Here is a 24,329-nt window from a genome sequence, read left to right as displayed (position 1 = left end):
GAGCAGGCTGCAAACTGTGCTCGGGGAAAATATCAAGACGAGGAGCTACTGATAAAACGTCTTAAACGGGAAAACTCAGCACCGGGAGTTAATTGCTAGCAGCACAGAAAACGTCCACAGACGACGCTAGGTCGAGTGGAGCATAAGAGATAACGGATAACTCTTTGGCAGTATGTTCTTGCTGATCAGCGAGTGAGAACGGAGGAATACACGTCCCACTCGATCCAAGGTAGACGATCTGACTAGCTTCGAATCAACTCGCCGACGTCATAAAGAACGAAGACTTCTCACGGCCGCTACGTAAACCGGGGAAAGCGAAATAAAACGCTCCGTTACATCCCAGACGGATTAATACTCGTTTCTGTATTAGTATCGGCGTCAAAGAGTACCAAGAAACATGCCCTTGTTCTCTGTCTGGATGCAGACACATGCGTCTCTATGTGCGACAGGGTGCCGGAAAAGTCAGGAACCGATGGGAACATGTTGAGTAAAAAAACGTGTGTAGAGTGTAAGGGTGAGCACGGTGTAAATAATAAATACAAAATGTCGTAGATGTAATTGTACTCTCATTGGCAGATAATAGCTGTGCTTGTTATGGTGTGCCGTGCGTGCGCGTGTGTGTGCGCGCCACATGAGGGAGCTGCACTTGTGTCTCTCGTTCTCTCTGGTCAGAAGCGCTGCGTCTCTTTCTCTCACCCCTCGCAGGAATGTGTGGAATCTGTAAGAGCAGCAGCTGGCAAGAGGAAAGCAGCTCACACCGCAGCTCTCACATGGAAGTGGCACACACACACACACACACACACACACACACACACCACTCTCCTATAAATCACTCCTCTCTCTCTTCATGAATCCACTCTATTGTGATTCGGCTTTGTTAAACGGACGACGACCGGCTCTTTCTGCGCGTCTGCTTTATATATAAAGCGTAACGGGCACACAGCACGGCCTGCGAGTGGCATTCCGGTGAAAAGAAAGCCTCCCCGCAGGGCCGAACAATGTTCCTGACGCTTTCGGGAGAAACGGCGCACAAAAAATACGTTATACAAGCGTCCTCGGGGCTTTACGGATCGTGACGGGGACGACACGTCGAGAGAAAACGTAAACCTGCGATTGAAGTGACCTCTTAACTAAAAGACAAGATACGTCAGTTAAAAAGGAGAAGAGCAGGGATAAGCTGCTGAAGCGTATGTAGAAGGCAGAGAATAAAACACCTGGTGGGGATTTGATCATTTCGCAATAACGCCACATCCCGGAGCGTTTTACTCCTACTTTAAATATTGCGCTATCTATAAAGAGTCGATCCCTCACAAGCCTCGACTTTAAAATTTAGAATATTTTAAAAACTGAAAGATTTAGGCTTCGATTACGTAGAGTGCGTGCAGTACAATTCCTGAGAATGAGGCGTTACCATAGAAACGATAACGCGTTAAAACGAGCACGTTCTGTCGGGAGTTGCTGTCGTAGTAAATGAACCGCCACCTTCTGACCAATCGGATTCAAGGATTCCGACGGCGCTGTGGTATACATAGGGTTGTATTCTACGACTGGGTTTGAACGTCATGGGGGCCGACACCACTCACGTTTTCAGCGTGCCCGACGTCATGAGCTCCGTCACCAGTACGATGCACTTGCGGCCTTTAGAGGGAGACTCCCACGAGTCGTAGAAGCGCACGATGTTGGGGTGCTGCAGGCCCTTCAGCATGCCCGCCTCTTCTTTAAAGCGCTGACGCTCGGACTTGGACAGCTTACGGTCCTGTAGCCACACACACCGCGGGGAAGAGACAGACCGGTTAGACACTGAGCATCATCATTATACCAGTGAACAACATCGTGGACAATAAGCAATCAACAAAAGAAAAATCTAAATAAATAAACTTTATTACATATACATACACACGTATTATATACACACAGATGATTTATAATTAAAAGCTTTTAAACGTGTCAGACGTTATGGTAGGGATTTGAACTGATAGATAGATAGATAGATAGATAGATAGAGAACGAAAGAGAGATATTGTGTATAAAGGAGAAAGACCGACAAACAGAGAATCCAAGAGAGAGTAAGAGATCAAGAGAAAGGGATCGATTTTGAGAGAGAGAGAGAGAAAAAGAGAATGAGAGTGAGGGGGGGGGGAATCAAAGCTTGTAAAAAAAGATGACGGAATATGATATTGTGACGATCATAAATAACTGTGAGAATCCTAACTCTCTCGTCTTCTCCCATAATTACACGTTAATTATTTATTCTGCATGCTACTTTCTGTCACAGCTTCATTTATTCAAGTACACATGCTCGGACGTAACCTACACACCGATATCCGCTGGACGTACGAAGCTTGCCATCAGCACCGTTAGTGTGTGTGGTGTGTTTAATGTCCGGACAGTTGGAGAGCTGCCAGAGTCTAAAGCTGAGTCTCATCACCGCTTTAATGCACACACAGTTATTCTCCAACACTAGCATCTGCAAACCGTTAGCAACTACTAATCCCCATGAGAGAGAGAGAGAGAGAGAAGTAGAGGTAGTGTGAGAGAGGGAGAAAAAGCGAGGGGGGGGGGGGGTAAAGAAGAGAGACGGAAAGTGTGTAGAGGGGAGAGAGAAAGAGAGAGAGAGAGAGAGAGAAAGGACGGGGGGGGATAAGAGAGCGAGACAGAGTGCATAAAGTAGAGAGAGAGAGAAAAAGCGAGGGGGGGTAAAGAAGAGAGACATTGTATAAAGGAGAGAGAGAGAGAAAGCAAGGGGGTAAAGAAGAGAGAGTGTATAGAGGGGAGAGAGAAAGAGAGAGAAAAAGGACGGGGGGGATAAGAGAGGGAGACAGAGTGTATAAAGGAGAGAGAGAGAGAAAAAGCGAGGGGGGGTAAAGAATAGAGAGTGTCTAAAGGAGAGAGACAGAGAGAGAGAAAAAGCGAGGGGGGATAGGAGAGCGAGACAGTGTATAAAGGAGAGAGAGAGAGAGAGAAAAAGCGAGGGGGGATAGGAGAGCGAGACAGTGTATAAAGGAGAGAGAGAGAGAGAGAAAAAGCGAGGGGGGATAGGAGAGCGAGACAGTGTATAAAGGAGAGAGAGAGAGAGAGAATACTAATGTTAGTGTCATGTCAATAAAGCAATCTTTTGACTTCGATTATAGAGAGAGAGAAGAGAAGAGAGACAGATAGAGATTAAAGAGACAGACAGATATAGATAGAGATTAGAGAGCGAGCGAGCGCGAGAGATATGACAGAAAGACAGAGAAAGGAGCGAGTGAGAGAATCAAAGAGAAACGGAGAGATGAGAAAGAGACCGAGATAGAGATAGGGAGGGAGGGGGAGGGGGAGGGGGAGGGGGGTGACCGAAAGAGACAGGCTGGGAGACAGTGAGCGTTCGCTTGAGAAAGACAGAATAAAGGAGAGAATAAAACAGTGTACTGAATCTTTAGAGCTGTGAATCCGTCATGTCCGTGTGCAAGTGTTAAGAAAGCAACCAACTAAAACGTTTAACCGACATTTAATCAAAATGAGTCTTTAAAGGAGACATTCGCCATGTCAACTGTTCCATTCTCACGTACGCTACTGTTCTCCATCACATCCTACCAACCTTCTAAATCCACTAGTGCTCCTGTCATTTACCAGCACATTACCACAGACTTAAATATCAACACTTCTAAATGTTCTTTAACACACACACGCCATAGTGAATCCCTCCACTAGCGCATGTTTATCAGCACTCCACACACAGAGCTGAGGCTGCAAGCTCTACACGGCCGTGTGAGAGGTAGCATTGGTGAGGAAAGTGCACATATTAGTCTTTAGCATGTGGTAAATGCTCGTCTTGGCAGACCACAAGCATCCTTTTCAACACCCTGCTGCTTAAAATACACACACACATGCACGCGCGTGTGCTCTTTCCATTTATTTAATGCACATAATTAGAGCAGAAAGCTCTTTTTAATCGCCAACCTTTCATCGTATCCGAACGCCCCGTGTACCTACACCGCTCCCTGCTAGCTTCCTGACGGATTTTTAGAGAAACCGGACGAGAACGTCAGCGCTTCTGAAAATAAACGAACGCAAGGGCGGTTTGAGTTACTCTCAGAGCAAGACAGACCGAGTGTTTAGGTGCGCTACCGTTCCACGGAAGCAGGAAAAGCGCTCTCAGGTATTAAGAGCTATCTGCTTTTCCCGGGAACTCCACAGAGGGATTGCATTAAGAGTCGTTTCAGCAGAGCACCACAAACCCCATTAGGTCCACGGCCACAGATGGAGTCTGATCACACCATTAGCAGAAAGTCAGTTGGGGGGCAGAAAAGAAAAATCAATGCAATCATCTGATACGATCTGCAAAGGAGACTGAAGAGGAGGTGGTGCAGAATCTTGGTGAGACTCGCCCAAATGACGCTGCACTCGGATAACCCCGAGAGCAGCATTTGGAGCACTGGAGCCAGCGGGGGTTTTTTTTGGCACCCGGGTAGAACCAGGCAGCGACGGATCAAAAGACTCGCGGCGACAAAGTGGGCATTAACCCGGTGATCAAGCCCAGAGCTTTATTTCTCTCTCAATACACGGTGTTTATTCTAAACATCTGTATAATGGTGATGTTTTCTGACAGGACACGTGTCTGGAAGGAGTCTCCAGTGTCAGAGCTTTGTCCACGGTCTTTCCCACCTTACTGACTTCAAGAGAAAGTGCAGGAACGACCGTCTATAGCTGTTCTGACGTAACTTCGATGCAACTATAAGTGGATAAAAAGTACGACATCCTTTACGAATGGTTTTTTATTTTCCTCTAACAGCATGCACGATCGTGTTTAGTGGATTTCCAGAGGATTCATCTTCCCTCTTTGTAGCTGCACGACTCCAGAGAGAGGAAAAAAACGGCTTCTGCTAAGCGACAGCGACGTGGGGGATTTAATCGGACCTTAAAAGACGGGCATCGTCGAAGCACCGGTTCTGATCCGTGATCGTCTTCACATTACCCACAGTCCCTCATTCACTATGTTCACTTCTCCCCCCCCCCCACCCCCCAAGGAGGCAATACAAGTTTCAGTATGAAGACAGTCTGTATTTTCTCTTCTGCTTGAACTACAATGACATCTGCACAAAACAAAGAGCCAAAAGGAATTTAAAAAAAAAAAATTGGCACAATGCCCTGGTTTCTAGGAACAGAGCTCTGTAATGGTGACGGTACTTTTCCATAATAACACAATTCAAATGTGAAAATCTTCTTTGGCCTATTTGTGCAGAATATAAAACCCACGAATTCAATACATAGGTTGGGCTTAACGGTCATTTCCATGAGTGAAAATTCATACATTTAAAATCTATATCCTGAACTTATATAGTAATAATAATAATAATAATGTTATGTAAAGCTGCTATGGGACGATGTCAGTTGTTAAAAGCGCTACACGAATAAAACTGAACTGAAAAGCAAGCGCTCCTCCTTTTGGCGTAGTGAGCACTTTGTCAGGGTTAATAGATGGACAGAGAGTCCATCATCCGGACGACGGCTCCGGTCCCTCGTGGCCTTTGACGGATTCATATTTCACCCTGATATGCCCCTTGCTAAAAATAAACCTGACGGCTGATACCCGCTAGATACCGAACGCTCGCGAAAAGCCGAAGAAGCCGAGATAAAACAAGTGCACGTAAGAAAAAGCCTGAAAAACACCTCTCTCTCGCTGACGTGTGAGTGAAACACGCTCTCGTAGGGAAGAGAAGAGAAGAGAAATAATCCAGAAGCAGGCTGATACGAAATACAACTGCCCCGATCTAGGCCGGGTCATCACATGACTGCAGCCTTCAGGCCTCGTTACACAACAGCCGTGACGGAGGATTAATCCGTCACCCTCCGGGGAAGAACACGTTGTTTTCTCTACTGCACAGTGCATTGATAAAGAAGGACGTGAAGGCATTGGTGTGAGGGAAACCGAAAACAGGTTGATCATGAGGTACTCTATTACAGAGTGAGCCAACGGTCCCTATCATGACCGCTCTCTTCCCTGCAAACATCATAAGACTTCCATCTGACGGCTTCAAAACATCCACGCCGTTTGTTTTCTCATCAATTAGAAATCGTGGCTATTCTAGATGTTTAAGGGCAGAATAATAGCCTCCAGATCGCCCACTGAGTAAACACATTACACGCCGGTAGTGTGAGCCACATGATTTCCCCAAGCTCACTGCACTCCTCAGCTGCCAGAGGAAGAGCGGCCCGGCTGCCGACTTCTTGATGAGAAAAGCAAAATGTTTACTCTCTGTCTCTCTATGGTCACATGAAGCCCATGGCATTAGTCCACATTTCCCCATCCACTGCAACCCATGCTTCTTAATTAGGAGTTTCAAATGACCCCGAAAACACTCGCCAGCCGTGCCCAGACGTGACCCTTTCAATCTCAAGTCTTATCCGTGATCAACATGGACATACTGGTCTAATGAGCAGCGGTGAAGAAGAAAAAACAAAACAAAAAAACCCTGAAACCTTTAAGCAGGACAGGAATTTCTACAGAGACACGGGTGTGTGTTCAGGATTAGGCCTGTGTGGATGGGTTTCCCTGTTGAGTGTTTTATTGCTCATCATCTCCCACTGAGAAATTCCCCAGTGGTCCTGAGAGCAGGGCATCCCATCCCATCCCATCGCCCATCTTGACAGCTTTCAAAGTGAAGCACAAGGCAGAGGAAACAGAAAAGGAGAAATGCACCGAGGTGGAAGGCATCTGCTTTGAGTAAAGGACTACCACTTCAAGCGGACGGCAAACAAAGGACTAAAGTGTAACAGCAAACCGGCTCCAGAGCCTCCGTTAAAGCTTAGCTCAGAACACGTGTCTTCACCATAGGGTCAGTGAAGCGCTACGTACAAGAACGAGAACTCACACGTGATCATTCATCCTAAATCCTCCTATAAAGTCTTGCGAAGAATGATGTATGCCGTGGTCTTCCGGACTCTAGGAGAGCTACATAATGAATCGAGGTCCATAAATTTCACGCGACGAATCAGGTAATCCTACGGATCCTCACGATGACGTCCAACGGCAAGTCGGCCATTTTGGGTTTGGTCCGCTTTGACAGGCATCAGGTTGAATTCAGGTTTGATCGTCTTGAGGTAAAGATATACAAGATGCAAAATGACAAAATCATTTTTTGAAATGTATTAAACGGTGTTGCCATGGCGATGTGATCAATTAACGTGTGGCATTATTTCACCGTACAACACCTTCGTGGCTCACGAAACACCTTCAGGTGCTTGGGCCCTCCAATCGCTCCTTACCGCTCCATTTGATCAACTCCCTCGACTTGTAACTCTTTCGATCATTATCGTTTTAAATGTCTGTGCATTTCGGTCTCTGCTCTGGGACTACTGAACAGCAGAACCTTTTTTTTTTTTCTTTTTTTTTCATAAACAGCCCAAAATCCAAACGTAAAACCTTATTTATCCAACAAGACGTCGGAATCTGTTACGGTCTGTAGTGTCATTTCGTCTGTATTCGATTTCACCGTTCTATATACTTACCTGATGTTACTGTACGGCACATTGCCCGACGCTCGTCTTTAAAATGTGCTACATAGAAATCATTTTTAAAAAAAAGTGACCTGACTTTCAAAAACATCATACCAGCTATACTGTTCCACGAGTCTCCTCGCCGCACGCTCGAACTGCCCAAACGTGTAGCCGTGTAAGCTGCTTAAGTAATGACAACCGCACTTCTAACCTATATAATCCCTCAAAGACGAGACAATGTTTATATATATATTTATATTTAAGTGCCTCCATCGGCTGCTGCCATCTGCATCAATTAAGGCTCGAGAGGTTTCCATCTGATCCTCCGGCCGAGTCCGTAAAGAGCTCCTGCTGTACGGAGACTGAAGCACTGGCACGGTGCACTCCAAAAGCCCACTGAAAAACTATCAATGCAATCAGACATTTTAATTGGACAAGATTTTGTTTTTAAGATCAAGGACAAAACGTCAAGTTCGCAAAGTGAACTGTAACGCAAAACAGTTACGAGCGCTGATTGGAAGCAGCTGATTGGATGTCATGTTTTGCCAGCGGTGGGTGTTGTCGTCATGACCCATGTCAAATCTCGTAGAAATGTCTTAAAGTGTCACGAACTCTAACGACCGGAGACATTTTCTTTAGACGTGTGTGTGTGTGTGTGTGTGTGTGTGTATGGGCCATTACCATGATCAGAGTCTCCGTCCCTCCCACACTGCACCTAGCGAACACCCAAACTAGCTTTATAGTAGTTACAAAAGTTAATCTAGCTTAAATAAACTCACAATGTAAAGTCAATTTCACGTTTAAATCCATCACTTTTACAGATGAATAAACCAGTGGCATCTAGTGGATGGACAGAAACGGAGTAGAAAGTGTATTTATTCAGAAGATAAAAAGGTTCTTGAGAACAATAAACCGATAAAACATTTCTTTGATCTTTATTTACTTCATCCCGCGCATCTCCTGATTTCGCTGAAGATTTATTTATTTCCATTTTTGCACATCATTTAGAAGCAAACCCACAGTCAAGATCGCAGACCGTCATGGTTTTTAAGGTCTTCCTTGCATGCAGGAGTTCCTACACAAATCGGAGACGGATACAACAGGGTGGATTTCCGCACGCTGCGAAACCGTGTCCTCGTTCGGCTCGGAAACAAATAAATCAACCCCGACGGCACACGGAGGCCGCATGAGCCTATTAATAAACTCTGAAAACAATAAACACAAAAATAGTGACCAAAAAAACACCACAAACGCACACACACAATGGACAAAAAGAGCGCTTGTGAGCTTCGGCTAAAACAAGCCTGTTTCACAATGACGCTCTGAACGTGCGTGCGCTGTACGCTGCTAACTCATTCAGGAGACAAGGCCTCCTCAGTTCGGTCGTCTTTCCATCATCGGCTGTGGACGGCGAGGGTCAGGAGGTCGGACGAGCTCAGCATCGATTAAGCGTACCGGTGTCACCCGGAGACGGGCTCTTTTGTCCGACATCTGGACCGAGAGCGAGTACAGACCTGCGTCCTGTTTACCACAATAAACAACCACCACTCATCCCCTCTCATCAGGTCTAAAGCACTTCTTCACAATCTGGACAGGACTGGAGTGTAGGCCTGTGTGATTTAACGATTTAATCATTAAATCGCTCATCTCGTTACTCATCGAAATGAGCAAAAACGCATGAGGTATTAGTCTCCGAGGAAAGCGCTATCCGCCGTCTTCCTCATACACGAGCTCACAGACGCCCGTGATCGGCTAGAGTCTCTGTGAAGGACAGAGGAGCAGAGTACGCCCTCCCGCCCACCCAGCTAATTTTTTGCGTGCTAAATGTGTAACGGAAGTCATTATAAAAAGACGTGGTAACACATCGAAGCTTCAGATTCGACTGGGAAAAGGTTCCTGCGCAGGGTTGTTGGGATTACTCTCCATGATAGCAACGAGCTGCCCTATGGTGATACTCCACAAATCCACTACGGAGTGTAAAAGCGGTGATTCAGCCTGCATAGCCTTAGTCCAAAACCAAACATACCGGGTGATAAGGAGATAAATCAGGAAGCCAGAAAACAGCCGGCGAAAGTAAAGGCTACTCGGAAACTAACCGCTCAAGTTTCACTCCAGTACAGACAACTAGACAGACCTACTTAAGAGAGAAACGGTTTCTGGGAAAAGAAAGACAAATGATAACGCTCCCTCATTTCAAACCGTTAAAACTACTCTGCTCTTTATAAAAATAAATAAATAAATAAATAAATAAATAAATAAAACAAACCTTACGGAGTAGCTTAGTTCAGGATTTATGAACAGTTGTTCTTAGTTAAATACCACAAATGAAAGATTTCCGGAATTTTACTCGGATCTTTTCTAATCCCATAATCCCATGAGCACTAGGGGACTGCAGCTAATGTGCTCACCAAACTCCAGCAAATAAATAACCGCTGGTGGTTGTTATTGCTGCCTCGGAACGTCTCGCAAAGGACCTCGGATCTTGCCGTGTCGGCTCAGGGAAATACAAACGCGAGAAAATAAGAGTATTCAAACACGTTGTGGTCATCAGAACTCAAAAACCAAACGAGAGCGTAGCTAGGCAGTCGCATTCACACTTCATATACAAGCAAAAGAAGGTAAGGGGGGGGGGGATTTTATTACTTTATTTAAACCCCGAGAGCAGTGAGCACCACCCCTCTTCCTTGAGATCTACCTTCTTGAGGGTTTCATCTCCAACCAAAATCTAACACACCTGTTTTAGCTGCTCAAGAACTTCTTAAGGCGGTGATTAGACGGTCACGTGGGCACGATTACGCTCGGAGCTAAAGTCTTCAGTACGGTAAACCTCCAGGAACAGGGCTGGTGACTACCGCCCCAGAAACTAGAAGGTTTTTTTCTTTTTAAGCATTACTGAAAAACTGCAGTCTATAACCAAGAAGACGTGAGGAAGTGAAAGGAGAGGTACGAAAATAAGAGTTTAATGTGACAACGCATCTTAAATCAGCTTTACAAAAATCCAGATGTAGACCCGTAATGAACTGTCCAATGAGGACAGTGGTGAGGAAAGACGTCCTGAGACGACATGATGAGATCCGGATACTCCTGACGGAACCTTCTTCCGAGTGACACCGGATAGTGGGATTATAAATCATTACAGTATCCAGGTGTAGAAGTGTACAGACGAACAGTATATGATGTTCAGATTGTGAATAGGCGTCTTGGGATGAACAAAAGGACAGTCTTGATGATTACAGCAGCAGGTACAAGTCTACAGTACGACTATGAGATTATACACCGACACGGGCGAGACCCATGCTGTGAACGATCACGGTTATATAACCACATTCTGCTTATTTGACTAAAAACCTGAGGAAACATCGAGAACATACAGTTCACAGGACAAGAATCCGAATCTGATTCCAGTAGCACAAGCGCCAGCTCCTACACCAAGCGCCAGCTCCTACACCAAGCGCCAGCTCCTACACAAAGTACCAGCTCCTACACCAAGCGCCAGCTCCTACACCAAGCGCCAGCTCCTACACCAAGCGCCATCTCCCACACCAAGCGCCATCTCCCACACCAAGCGCCATCTCCCACACAAAGCGCCATCTCCCACACAAAGCGCCATCTCCCACACAAAGTACCAGCTCCTACACCATGCGCCATCTCCTACACCAAGCGCCATCTCCTACACCAAGCGCCATCTCCTACACAAAGTACCAGCTCCTACACCATGCGCCATCTCCTACACCAAGCGCCATCTCCCACACCAAGCGCCATCTCCTACACAAAGTACCAGCTCCTACACAAAGCGCCATCTCCTACACCAAGCGCCATCTCCTACACCAAGCGCCATCTCCTACACCAAGCGCCATCTCGTACACCAAGCGCCATCTCCTACACCAAGCGCCATCTCCTACACCAAGCGCCATCTCCTACACAAAGCGCCATCTCCTACACAAAGCGCCATCTCCTACACAAAGCGTCATCTCCTACACAAAGCGCCATCTCCTACACAAAGTGTCATCTCCTACACAAAGCGCCACCTCCTACACAAAGTGTCATCTCCTACACAAAGCGCCATCTCCTACACCAAGCGTCATCTCCTACACAAAGCCAAACATGAGCTTCCTTCAGAGCCTCACTGTGCGTCTCATGCAGTACACAGAGCAGCTGTAATCTTCAGCAATCCTCAGGGAGATAAAGTGGGGTAATGTAGGCCTTGCCTTTGTGTTCACATACCTCCACATGAAAAGCCTCAGCACCCACTCAGTCACACAGGGATTAGCTCAGCGCCAAATAAAAAAGCCGGCGAGTATTCAGTCTCCACCTCCTCCAGCTGAACTATTTAAATTCAAACATGGAAAAGCAAACGTAGCTCGAGTCTCTTTTGTGGCAACCCCCCCCTCGCCCCCCCCGCGGCCTAGAAAAACCTCTTACTTTTACAAAAATATAACATTTAGATGTTTTGCCCTGACAGACACGTCAGCGAGGACATACCAGCTCAGGATAAACTCTTCCACATGAGCATCCATCACAACAAAGTGGCTTCGAGCAGCACTTTAACCCAGTTTCCATGGCACAGCCAGATCCTCGTGGCAGGCTACGCCAGAGGGGAGCCAAATAGCAACAGCTAACAATAGCTTAAGCAGATTGGGGCACGACAAACATCTGAAGGCCCAATAAACACGGATAGAGTGACATGTGCTGCTGAGACATGTTTCGCCTTGTGTTCGCGACACTAAACTATTTCCTCACCCTCGTGCAGGTGCTACAGCTCGTCGTGCACATGTTACAGTCTAATTATAATATACGGCTGTCAGAGCGGGCAGAAATCTGGCCAAGAGACCACACAGCTATGCTGACGCTCAAGGCACAGAGCAGATTGATGGTAACATTTCCTTATTTTGTGAAACAAGAAGTACTAAAATTACTCACGCAAAACAATAAATGATGTGGAAGTAACTTAAAAAAAAAAAAAAAGCCTACTTCAAGGACAACACGGCTACTTTGGCCTAAACGATGTACTTCTAGATATATTTTCCTGACAGTTCAAAGGCTTCGGTCACGGAAACAATACAGTGCACGACTGATGGGACCAAAATGCTATTTATGCACGTAGCATATTAATAAGATATTACACGGTGAGCTTGTATACAATATTTATGCTTAGAAAAAGAAAGAAAGAAAGAAAGAAAAAAAGATATAAACTTGCTAGAAAGGTTCCACGAGGCATCTGGTTGAGACTAGAGGTGTCCCTGAGTGAGAGGTTTTTACTAGCATGCAGATATGAAACTTGTAGATGTGAGCAAATGGTCAGATTGCAGGAACAATAAATAAATAAACAAACAAACAAACAAACAAACAAACATGGACGATGCATTTACAGTGTTCATTTTATTCATCCTTAGTAACTGCCCGGTCAGGATCACAGAGGTTTAAATGAACCTACTACTGTTTATATTTTGGGCCACGCCCATTTCAGGTTTAAATCCGAATGAAGCTACAAGGAAAGGAAAGCAGGGAATTGTTTGGGACACGAGGTTTGAGTGGACCATGAAAATATTAAAGTACCACGCTACACCAGGAACTCCCTCGGTAAATGGGGTCCCATCTTGGCAGCACGTTGGTTTAATAAGAACCGTTGTTTCAAAATAAAGAGAACGTGCCTGTCCGGAAGACAGAAAACAAAGAGAAAACAAAAAGAGGGAAAAAAAACAAAAAACAAAAGAAGCAGAAGTGCAAGTGGTAGAGATAATCAAATTGGGAAATAATTAAGGATGGACCTGTGGTCGAACGTTATTTTGGCAAACGAGCGGCTAGCTAGGAGTCGGAGCGCAGGATGTTAATTTAGCGAGCGTTCCTGTTAGGAATAATCGTTCTGATCAAGTTGTCATAATAGCTTTATCTTTAAAAAAAAAAAAAAAAAAAAAAGTGTTGGCTAACATTTTGCCAATGTAGCCTACAGTTTACGATGTAATGATGGTTTATCTAATAGAAAAGCTTGATCTAGCATCCAGAAAATAAATCACTTAATAAAACACTTTCAGAGCGTGATCCTGTAACAGATGGCATTAAAGAGGGGGAAAAAAAAGGCGTCAGGAAGAAGAAACCGCCTTTTATGTGTCATATATACACATTACAGCACTTTCACAATTCTTTTCTTTGCAGATCCTAGCTTGTTAGGACATTGGGGTCGTGGCGCAGGGTCAGCCATGATAGAGAGGGTTAAGGGCCTTGCTCAAGGGCCCAACAGTGGCAGCTTGGCAGTGCTGGGGTTTGAACCCCCGACCTTCTGCTCAGTAATCCAAAGCCTTAACCGTGAGCCACCAGTGCTCAGGAAGGCCCCTGGTACGTCACTCTCTGTTAGCCAAAGACAAGAGCCGCTGTGTGTATAAATCAGGAAGCAGAAAGTGTGTGCCATGTCACAGCAGGCAGCTGGATGGACGCTGGGACCTCTGACCTCTGCAGTGCCACACTGAGGAATTAAAGAGGTAGATCTTGAGCAGGGTCGGACATGACGTGCCTTGTGTCGGTGACTGTCTGAGGCGCCGTGTTTCCACACAGCAAGGGGTTAACAAGAACATGTTACACTAAATCTGCATTCGCACTCCACTCCCTAAAAAACATCCTCTCAGGACTCGACAATATATTCCACACACCCCAAACTCAAATATCTTCACCAGTCAAAAACCTTATTTAAAAGAAATACTTCAGCTCGATTTTCTAAGGAAAGTTTCTCCGTTATGAAATCTTCTACTCTGAGACTCTTCGAGTGTCGAGCTCGACATTGCGACACCGCGCCCACGTCAACATGAAACACACCCATAAAACCTAATGAAACCCTGCTACACGCCAACAGAAGCCCTAAATCTTTCCGTGCTCCAGCTGAAAGCGTCGATTTGGGTGTAAACTCGTGAGTCTTATTAAAAAAATAAACCAACATAGAAAAAACAAAACATAGGGCCATAGGGAGAGGAATGCAGTCATACTTTAATTCTGCTTATTTAAAGTTTAAACACGCTCACACAAAAAAAAAAAAAAAAAAACACGTGTGTGCCAAGTCTTAATACCGTACAAGTACAGAAGAACAAATGCAGGATAAATGTAAATCTATTAGGATTGAGATAAATAAAAGGAAAAAGCAGCCAACACCTGACAGTTACTCCCAAAGATTTAGGTATTAACTGTTCTTTAAAAAATAAACAGCAACATAAAAGCAGACGGTAAGACGTTGTAAACACGTTTTTTATTAAGAGCACTAATTAATCACGGATAAACTGCTCGTCAGCTGATAAGAATGCGGCTCGATGTGTGTTTTTAACGTTTGATGACGGTTCCTGAAAGGCACTGTCGGGTCATATAAAGCTGGGTGTTTCCTCCTGAGGAGACAGAGAGGAAATAAAGAACGACTCAGCTGTGCACGTCAGTCGCTCATTCATCATAACGCTTGCACACTTGCACATCTGATTCATGGCGTTGCGCAACAAGCTGTGTGGAAAGCGCCATGCTGTTCTGCTCACCACGGGTGCAAAGAGTGATTCACCTAGCCGTCCCCGAGGGCTCTTCAACTATGGAAAGGTGGCACGGCACGTACATACAGAACACGATTTTATAAACATGACTAAACTAAACTAAAAGGATGGGCATTTCACGCAAAACTGATATTTCTCAAAGGAATTTATTTGAAAGATATTTGAATGTTCATGACTTCGGGTTCAATTGGCACGAGCTAGTCGTCATTATAGAAGTGCCAGGGTTACTCAGAAGGGTTTGCACTGCACTTCATGTTCGTCTCATTTACAAAACACCGCCGTGGCTCGTACAGCTCTGAAGAACACTCCAATTTGTTCAACGTACTAGTCATTTTCGCAATATTTGTATGTTTGTTTAAGACTCATCCCTAGCGACAAAGTTTATACATATACACACACACACACACACATGCTAAATGCTATTACCCAAACCCCACTTTGCTTGAATAAGTCATGACAATAAGCATGAGCTCATCTGTACCACAGGTCACCCTGCCCAGATCTACACCGGCTTACCTGGATCCAGCGTCACCTCGTACTGAACATCTGGCCTGGACTAAAGCGGAACGCTTAACGGACCGTGTGTTCAACAACTCTAAGGAAGCAGGTACTGTTATTAAGAAGACGTGTGATCTTTCCAAAAGTCATATTATATAAAAAGACGAAGGAGGAAAGAGAGCAGGTATAATTTTACAGCCCATTATGTGTAAAAGTGTCACTTCAACCGAGCACTTAACTCGTACGCGTTCATAAAAGCGAGAAGCCTGTAATTATAATAAAACAGCTCTGGAGCCATTACTTTTATGAAGCATACATAATGAAATTTACAGCGTGAGGGGTGCGAAATATAGACTTGTTATTCATTACCTACACCATGACTGACAAAGGCATAGGATATCCTTTTGTATTTTATGAGTGCACTTTCGGGGGGGGGTTCGGGGGGTGCTATAAAGGCGACAGTTCGCTTTTCCCTCGCTACAAACTGATTTTTGGTTTCAGTTATATGTAAGGAATGAAGCACTCAGGGGCATGTAGTAATCGGGAAATACATCAACGATGGCGCGGTGTGATTCCTCTTACACCACTGCAGTTTGACAAGTGTATTAAAGAATGGCCAGTATTTTTATCCGTTTGTGGTTACTGTTATCGTTCACGTCGTTTTAGAACGGCTCCTTCGACAGCCTCTCTTTGTTAATAAGACACAGCTTAGAACGTCACCGGTAAACCACAAAGCGCTCCATTTTGAAGTGTTGAGAAACTTCAAGTTCCAGCTAAACTGTTACATTTTTAAAAGCGCCGACACGGGGAGATTCCTTCGTTAAATAAACGTTAATCTTACTAATCGTACAGAAATCGTCGCCGTTTTTAAAACACGTGCAGCGTCCATCGCACAAGCCCATATGAAATAGCCGTTACTATAGAAACAAACAACGAGCGCTTTAACATAAACCTGTGATTTGCCTCGCAGCTAGAATTACCGTCAGAGCTGCCCTCATAGAAAATGAATCAAACAGCTTTCGACCAATCAGAATGGAGCAACGAACAACACGGTGAGGACGTGCAGCGTGTTCGGATTTCTCGGATCGGATGATGGAAACTAGTGAAGAATTTGCTGCTGTGGAATTCCTCTCCCAAGACAATGCTGTAGGACTTGGAGAGGCGGAGTGACCTTTCTCCGCGGGAATACCGAGACATACATCACGTTCACTGACTTACAAGCGTTCTCAAAAAAGAAACTAAAGTAAATTTTAAAAAAAAATAAATAAAAACGATAGAAGAGGGTACAACAAGAACATGATCACATTTAGCCACCGCTAAATCTGTATATAAAAGCTGAGGACTGCTTCAAGACAGGGTCACAAACGTCAAATAGCATTTCCTGATAAATGTGGGTCCCCCCCCCGAACACACACACACACACACACACAGCTCCTTTACGCAAATCAGTAAATAAAAACAAACCCCGAATGAGGTGTGGAAAGGCTGGTCTATCGATAAAGACGAAGTTACCAAGAAAGACTAACGCAAACAGGTTTTCTGAATAAGCTTGGATGACGTAGGGCAGGTTTCTGTGCTATATCTCGACATATCTAAAGCATAAGCATGGCTTAAGAGGACACTTGTGAGTTGTTTTGACAACCGTGAGCTTTCGGTATTGCTACATCTTTCATCGGATTCAGGATCTTCACCTTTTTAGAGTTGTGAAATGTTTAAATGGAGCCCGACGACGACGATCAAGACGTCTATCTCGCTGACGATCAGCTCCGATTATTCCCGAATTCATCTTTAAGATGTTCAAAGGTCGATAATAACCTCATGCAGGTGTTTGATATTTGCTACGATTGTACGCGCCGGAGGGTGTCTTTGCCGCCCGTGTCTCCGAGACTAACTCGGGTCGGTGTACGTATAGCGCGTAGTATACGTTTCCTGTCTAGGAAACCAAACCACGTGACGTCACTACAATCAAAGATCCGGACGTTTATGACTCAAGTGTTATTAATCTAGTTATTAATTTACGGTCTGGTCTCAAAGTCCTCTACACTTTTCTGCTGATGCAGGCATTGCCTTTGGGCAGGCAGCGGTTTTGTGAACTTGATTCATTGGACTTCTGTCAGTGTCACCGCGTCTATCAGCTAATCTACACGTGCGATGACTCACTTCGTCGTGAAAAACGAGTCACAAAATGACTACGCGATTTCTTTTTTTTTTTGTTTTTTTTTAAATGAGTACAGCGAGATAAAAAGATCTGATATCCATCCACGTGCCTCGCTGAGCCTCTGGTGAACTTTTCGGCCCTCCACACACGTGAAGCTCGGTCATAAGGAGAAGTGAAGTGAATCACATGGTTAATCTGATAGCAGCCAAAACCTGTGTTGACAGCCTGCTTCCTACAGGAGATGAATCATCGTCATATTAGCTAAGCGGGAGTCTCACGTTCATATCCGGCTTCTGTTCAGAAATGTGCTCACGCATGATATGATCCTGCAGAAAAAGTCCTCAAGGCTTGAGAGAAACAAATCCCCTGACTCACAGCGTCAAGGCGCCTTAACGTTTGCACAGTTTTTATCTCAGTGAATCGCACCCTAGGGTTTTCACACGCATATTACAGTGGGAATCTAATATGAGCCTGAAAACATCCAGATGCAGGAAGTGACCCAAACGCCAAAAGACGGTGTATTGTGGGTAAAAACTGAGCCAGAGGACGGAGGTGGAGTCTTGCAGAAACACTTTATATCCTGGATATTCGATCGATCTTCTATATCGCTTATCCTATTGGGTCGTGGGGAACCTGGAGCGTATCCCTGCGAGCATGGGGTACAAGGCGGGGTACACCCTGGACGGCGTGCCAATCCATCGCAGGGCACACTCACACACCCGTTCATACACTTTGGACATGCCAATCAGCCTACCATGCATGTCTTTGGACTGGGGGAGGAAACCAGAGTACCCGGAGGAAACCCCCGCAGCACGGGGAGAACATGCGAACTCCGCACACACAGGGCCGCGACGGGAATCGGACCCCCGACCCTGGCAGGGGGTTATATAATGATTTAGATGTTTATCTAACCCCTGCTTTGTGTTCATCGTTCTTGGTCGATATCTGATTTATTTGCCTTTTGCGTTTTCAGTCATCATGCTTCTCGACAACAGTACACACCCCTCTGCAAATGTTTGCTGTTCTTTTTGATTCATTTAATTACGCGTACACAGAGTGAAATCGAGATTCAGACGCGATAAAAAGCGAATCGACGAGAAAGCACAGGCTAGAACTTCTCCGTCACTGAGCAGACGCTACACTTCCCGGTTAGATCGAGCTCATATTTACGATGAGAACGAGCGACAACAGTTTGCGTTGGCAGCCATTACAAACCCAAAACAGCCCAATACTTTAAAAATACTACTTTAGGGGGGTACAAACTTTTGTATCAGAGCCAAGCGACAATAATAAAACGCCATTAACAATAAGCGGCTGGTCTGTTGTTTTGTTTTTCTTTTCTTTCACCGACCAAACAGACGACAGTCCCGCCTTCTTGTTTTCTATTGGCTCATACATTTAAAGCGCTTAAATTCAGGAGGTCAAAGTTCACCTAGATGAACTCGTTTAACTGCATCCTCTTCAGTGAATAAGCGTTTTTGTTTTTTCCCCACCCGGGTGAAATTTATTCACCGTTTTAATCACAGCAATTTTGTTTTTCGGCGTCTCTCTTCATACTGCCAACAACAAGCTGTCGAAAACACTGAATGTCATGACTGAACCATAAGTATTGGCACCTCCGCCATTTCGTTGAGGAGAACCGGAGCTGAAAGACGAACAGCTATACAGATGCGCACACATCTCCGCACTACAACGGATGATTATTCGGTCCCTCCAGGATTTTTGCGATCGCATACGACCATACATCACCGATACGGTCATTAAATTAATATTTGAAATGAAATCACAATACACTTTTCTGAGATACCCCAGGCATCATGATATATCGATATATTTTTATAACACGACGTACGGACTAAACGCTAGGGATAAAATAGTGGCAGCTGATCCGATCTTACAAGTTTGTCCTGAATCTTTCTAACTGGAAGAGTTTATACACCGTTCCTCGTTTTATTTACCCAGCCATTAAATGAACTTAGCATCTCGCGTGGGCTTTGCTTTTTTTAACGCAACACTGTTTTGCTCCCAGTTTTACACTAGAAATCCTTTATCGTTAATCTATACAGCACTTTAGACAAATCAGTACGATTTGCTCATAACATGTGCTCTAAGCAGGGTTTCTTTTCTTCCCCCCCCCCAAAAAAAAAACTAATGAGGGGGAAAACAAATAAATTAAAGTGCTGCTACATTCCAGAGCAGCATTACAGAGAGCAAAGGGCATCTGGCTGGGCGGGAGTGAGAGCCTACAGGGGCTGAAAAGACCCAGCTCGTCTTTCCTATATCATTTCCTTTCCTTTTTTTTGTGTGTGTACATGTACAACAACCCATGTGCTCACTCCAGAAGAGCTCCAGCACACATGGTACCGGTTAGAGGAGCGCGCGCTGCGGAGGCCACCCCCAGCCGAGAAAGACCGAGAGACGTCAAGGGACTCGCCTTCGATTCAGGTTGAATCTAGAGCGCGTCCTGTGTGTTTATCTTGAACAATAAACATCAGGTTAACTGTATTGTTGGGAGTAATTACAGAACCATGAGTCAAAACAGGATCGTCCTGAGATAAGCGGCACAAAGGGCCTGTCGGAGCGTCTTTGTCTGAAACGGATCTGTATAATAAATAGAAAAAGGTGCAGCTGATTTACTACACGCTGCAAACCCCAACACAACGGCGGCACACAATGTTTCTCGGGCGTTTGCAGATAAAACTGTCGTTTTTATTTTAATCGATTTGAATCAATGTAACCGTTGGCGGTTTGCTTTGGTATAAGAGGAATAAAAACACGTCAGGATGCGCTGATATTGGGGAAATAATCAACTTCACAGCGGTGGCGGTAACTCCGCGTCATCACACCACGTCGATGTTGATTATTTTCCTATAACAGCATGTATCTGCTGTGTTTTATATGTCAATTAAATTGCAGATTAGCCGCTTTATTACGAATGAACTGACTCGCTGTACTGGATAAATAATACACAATTAGATTTTATTTAGAGAAGAGTAAATGTTTACTGGTTAGGATTTTAATAAAGAGGCAATTTTCCCTTTTTGCTCGGGAGAAATAACGCCACCACGCTCATCCTGAATGCGTCGCTTTCCCCTCACAGGATTATCAGCAGCACTGATCGAACAGGTTTCCCTGCTGTGTTCCACGTCTATAGCTGGAGTGGTGTGTTTCAGAGAGCTCAGAAGGCTGGGTTTCTTTCAGCTGGACACAAATAAAAGGCTCTTTGAGGTTAAGATGACCATGCAGCCTCTCCCATGGAGGAAGTTTGGGTCAGTCTTTGTCTCCGTTGCACAGATTAGCTTCTCTGAACAGAGCATGAGAGCGAAGACAAAAGCTGGCCGCGGGTTTTAATAAAAAAAAAAATAATAATAATAATGGAAAATAATCTTCAGGAGCGATCGAGATTAGAAAAAGGCCGAGTCGTATCATGTGCTTGGTTTCGTTTTCGGTGGATAAAACGAGCAGATCGTGACGTGGTTGGCGGGTTCGCGGCAGAGTAATAACGACGATCATCATCTTCCTGAAATACGGCGTGATCACCTGCTTTGAACTTTTCAGCCGTTAGAGAATGTAATATTTGGTCTTGTATTAATTAGCATTGCTGTGACGAAGTAATATACACTTCATCTCAGTACAAATGCTGTACAACTTTTATGCCTTCAAAACTTTTCGCCATTAGTTTGATACTTTTTATGTCTTATGGACCATTTTTTATTTATTCTGTAGCACTTCAAGATTTGCCTCAAATCAAAAGAAATTATATTTATTATTATTATTATTATGAAATGCACCGACGTATCTATGTGGCCATTTTTCGCGCTTAAAAACATCCCACGATCAGGGCCGATTGTATCCCGTCAATCAAAAGAGGGCGGGGAAAACACGTGGTCTTGGTGCGGCGTATAAAGATGGCGTCGCTCGTGTGGAACGATGATACGACTGCCGTTTGTGATCGCTGTAATCTTTGCACTGATAAAACTTCACACCGGACGTGAGCAGCAGTGAAGCGGGAGTTTCGGCGTCGGGTCTAAGTTTTTCTCCCCGCGCTACTCGAGCTGAGACCCGTTACTGTGAAACAACTCGTTGAAATGGAGAGGATAAAGTTTTTATCTGCATAATTGTGGAATTCATTATTATTCGTTTATAAGAAGGCATAAAAGGCAGAACTATCGGTATCGGTGCATCTCTATTATTATTATTATTATTATTATTATTATTTAATTTTGCAATACAGATACGGAATCCGTGAGTATCAGCCAATACCAATACACATCCCATATCGTTTTCTTTAAAAACCACCAAGTTTGAATATCTTTTCCTTCCACAGTTACTACCTTTCGCAGGCTTTCCTTACATTGTAAATGTAACACACCTACTAAAGTATAAGTATGAAGTTAAATACACTACTGCTTAAAAGTTTACACACACTCATTCTTGATATTATATTTTTTTTTAAAGAATAATAATAAAGTCATCAAAACTCTGGAATAACATAAAATGGAACTATGGGAATTACTTTCTGATAGAAAATCCTAAATGAATTGATAACCTCAGCTTGAACGAAGAATAAACGAAGCATGGATTTATGTATTTTTTGTTAGGGAGTAATTCTTGTGGAATTATCAATAGTGATAGGCAGGCAGGCGGGCGAATGCAGCCTATTTCTCTACTAAACTTCACGTTACGTAAAGATACCGCGACGGAATTAACGTTCGTATCCGACGTCGCACGCTAGCTAAACAAAGTGAGGTTTTCTGATGAAAACCGCCGGTCAAAATGGTTTTTTCATTGGAAAAAACAAAACAAAACCAACCCTGCTGTCAGAAAATGCAGTTCAGAGCATCCAAAGAGAAGCTCATGACATTTTTTAAAAACTCCACAGGATTATTATGTAAAGCAGAGCGTGCCTGAGCCCTCTGAAAACCTAAGGAAAACCCTAATCTCTAATTATTATTATTATTATTATTATTATTATTATTATTAACCACTTTTCCCTCATGTCTGAAGGTTGAAACTACATGAGCGTACACCAGTGCCACAATGACTATTCGTATGCCTTCACCTGTGCGTGTGCGCGTGAATACAATGAGACGTCTGTGGCGCTCTTGATTTCTGACATGCCTGCATGACGGAGCACAAGGGCAGCACGTTTCAATCAGCAGCTGAGTAATTTACACTCGGGAGCGTGCGGCTCCACACGTCATGAAAATCTTGCTCAAGCCTCTTCCTGTGAAGTCAGAGGTGAAGCTGTGTGGAATGAAAAGAGGAGCAAGGTAAAGACGGCGCTCATGGAGAAGCTCTTCTTTCTGTTTCTTTGATTAAGGTTTTCGATCCGGGTTTTGGGGCTGGGGGGGTGGGTCTGGTCACATGACGCTTCAGCATCCGAGACTGATACTCATCAGACAAACCAAACCATCGGTGCTTGGCTTAACACTATGAAACACGTATACTGTGCGTCTTTAAACCGGTACCTCATGAATCCCAGACACTCTCTCTCAAGCTCTGCTTTTCTTGTTTATTCAACATAAACCAATGGCTCAAGTCCCAGCATCTTGTTTTCTATTCTTAATAAAATAACCACAACCCTTCCACGCAGGAAACCGAGCTCAAAGCTGCAGTGAAATCCTAACGGCCGTGAGCGGAGAAGCAAAAGGAGCGCTGGGCCGTTAGCTTTAGCATACTTAACACCTCGGTTCACGCATGAGAGAGACAGAGAATGTATCCTGTACCCAATTTTAGCCTCCTGCCAAGACTGAAGCGTCAGATGATATCTCCTTTAACACACACACACACACACACACACACACACACACACACACACACACACACAGGAGCTGCAAACAGTATTTTTTGGAAACTCAGACAGGAGAGTACGAAGCAAGACTCATCAGACCTGTTTGTTTGTTTTGTTTTTTTTTTAAACAAATATCACAAAAACCTATAACATGACTACAGCATGACTTTGATGACCTAATGTTAGCTGAAGTGAAGTGAGCGAGTGCCTGGTGCGTCATCTGTTTAGTAATCCCTCCTGCGTTCCTTTATTAGGAGAGCAGCACAGAGCTCTGCTGAGGTAAATAAACCCTGCTCACAATCTAAATGCTCTGCAAACACCTGTCTCACTCTCACGTGACTTCTGTTTAAAGAGAGAGAGAGAGACGGATACGCAGTTCCAGAGAGTGAGAGAAAGGCAAGGAGTAAGAGAGGCAGAAAGACAGACAGACACAGAGAGGGAGAGAGATTCAGAAAGACAGACAGATACTGAAAGACACAGATCGAGAGCAGGACAGAGACAAAGACAGACAGACAGACAGACAGAAAGAAAGACACAATGACAAAGAGAGAGACAGACAGACAGAGAGCAAGAGAATGAGGAAAACACAGGAGAGAGACTGATAGAAAGAGACAAAAAGACCGAGAGAGAGACCAAAAGAGAGACAGATAGACACGAACACAGAGCACCAGAGAATGAGACACAGAGGGAGAAGAGACAGACACAAAACACAGAAGAGAGACAGAGAGAAAGAGACAAAAAGACAGAAGAAAGACAAATGCAGAGAAAGAGCAAGAAAGAGACAGAGAGAGGAAAACAAACATGCAGAGATAAACAGTCATGCCAATAAAGTACTTTGAAAATGAAATTGGAGAGAGAGACAGAGAGAGAGAGAGAGAGAGAGAGA

General features: G+C 44.4%; 1 protein-coding gene across 5 annotated transcripts in view; it reads right to left on the bottom strand.

The window, feature by feature from the left end:
- Window positions 1-24,329, bottom strand: part of wnk1b (WNK lysine deficient protein kinase 1b) — a 96,849-nt gene that overhangs the window by 54,306 nt on the left and 18,214 nt on the right. For all 5 annotated transcript variants that reach the window (XM_053650752.1, XM_053650756.1, XM_053650753.1 and 2 more), the window contains exon 3: window positions 1,584-1,756. In XM_053650752.1, the coding sequence (XP_053506727.1) occupies window positions 1,584-1,756 (173 nt within the window). The remainder of the gene's footprint in view (window positions 1-1,583; window positions 1,757-24,329) is intronic.

This window comes from Ictalurus furcatus, chromosome 19 (assembly GCF_023375685.1).
Source record: "Ictalurus furcatus strain D&B chromosome 19, Billie_1.0, whole genome shotgun sequence".
Classification (NCBI taxonomy): domain Eukaryota; kingdom Metazoa; phylum Chordata; class Actinopteri; order Siluriformes; family Ictaluridae; genus Ictalurus; species Ictalurus furcatus.
The sequence above is the reverse complement of the archived record's forward strand: the minus strand, read 5'-3'. Positions and strand labels throughout refer to the sequence as shown.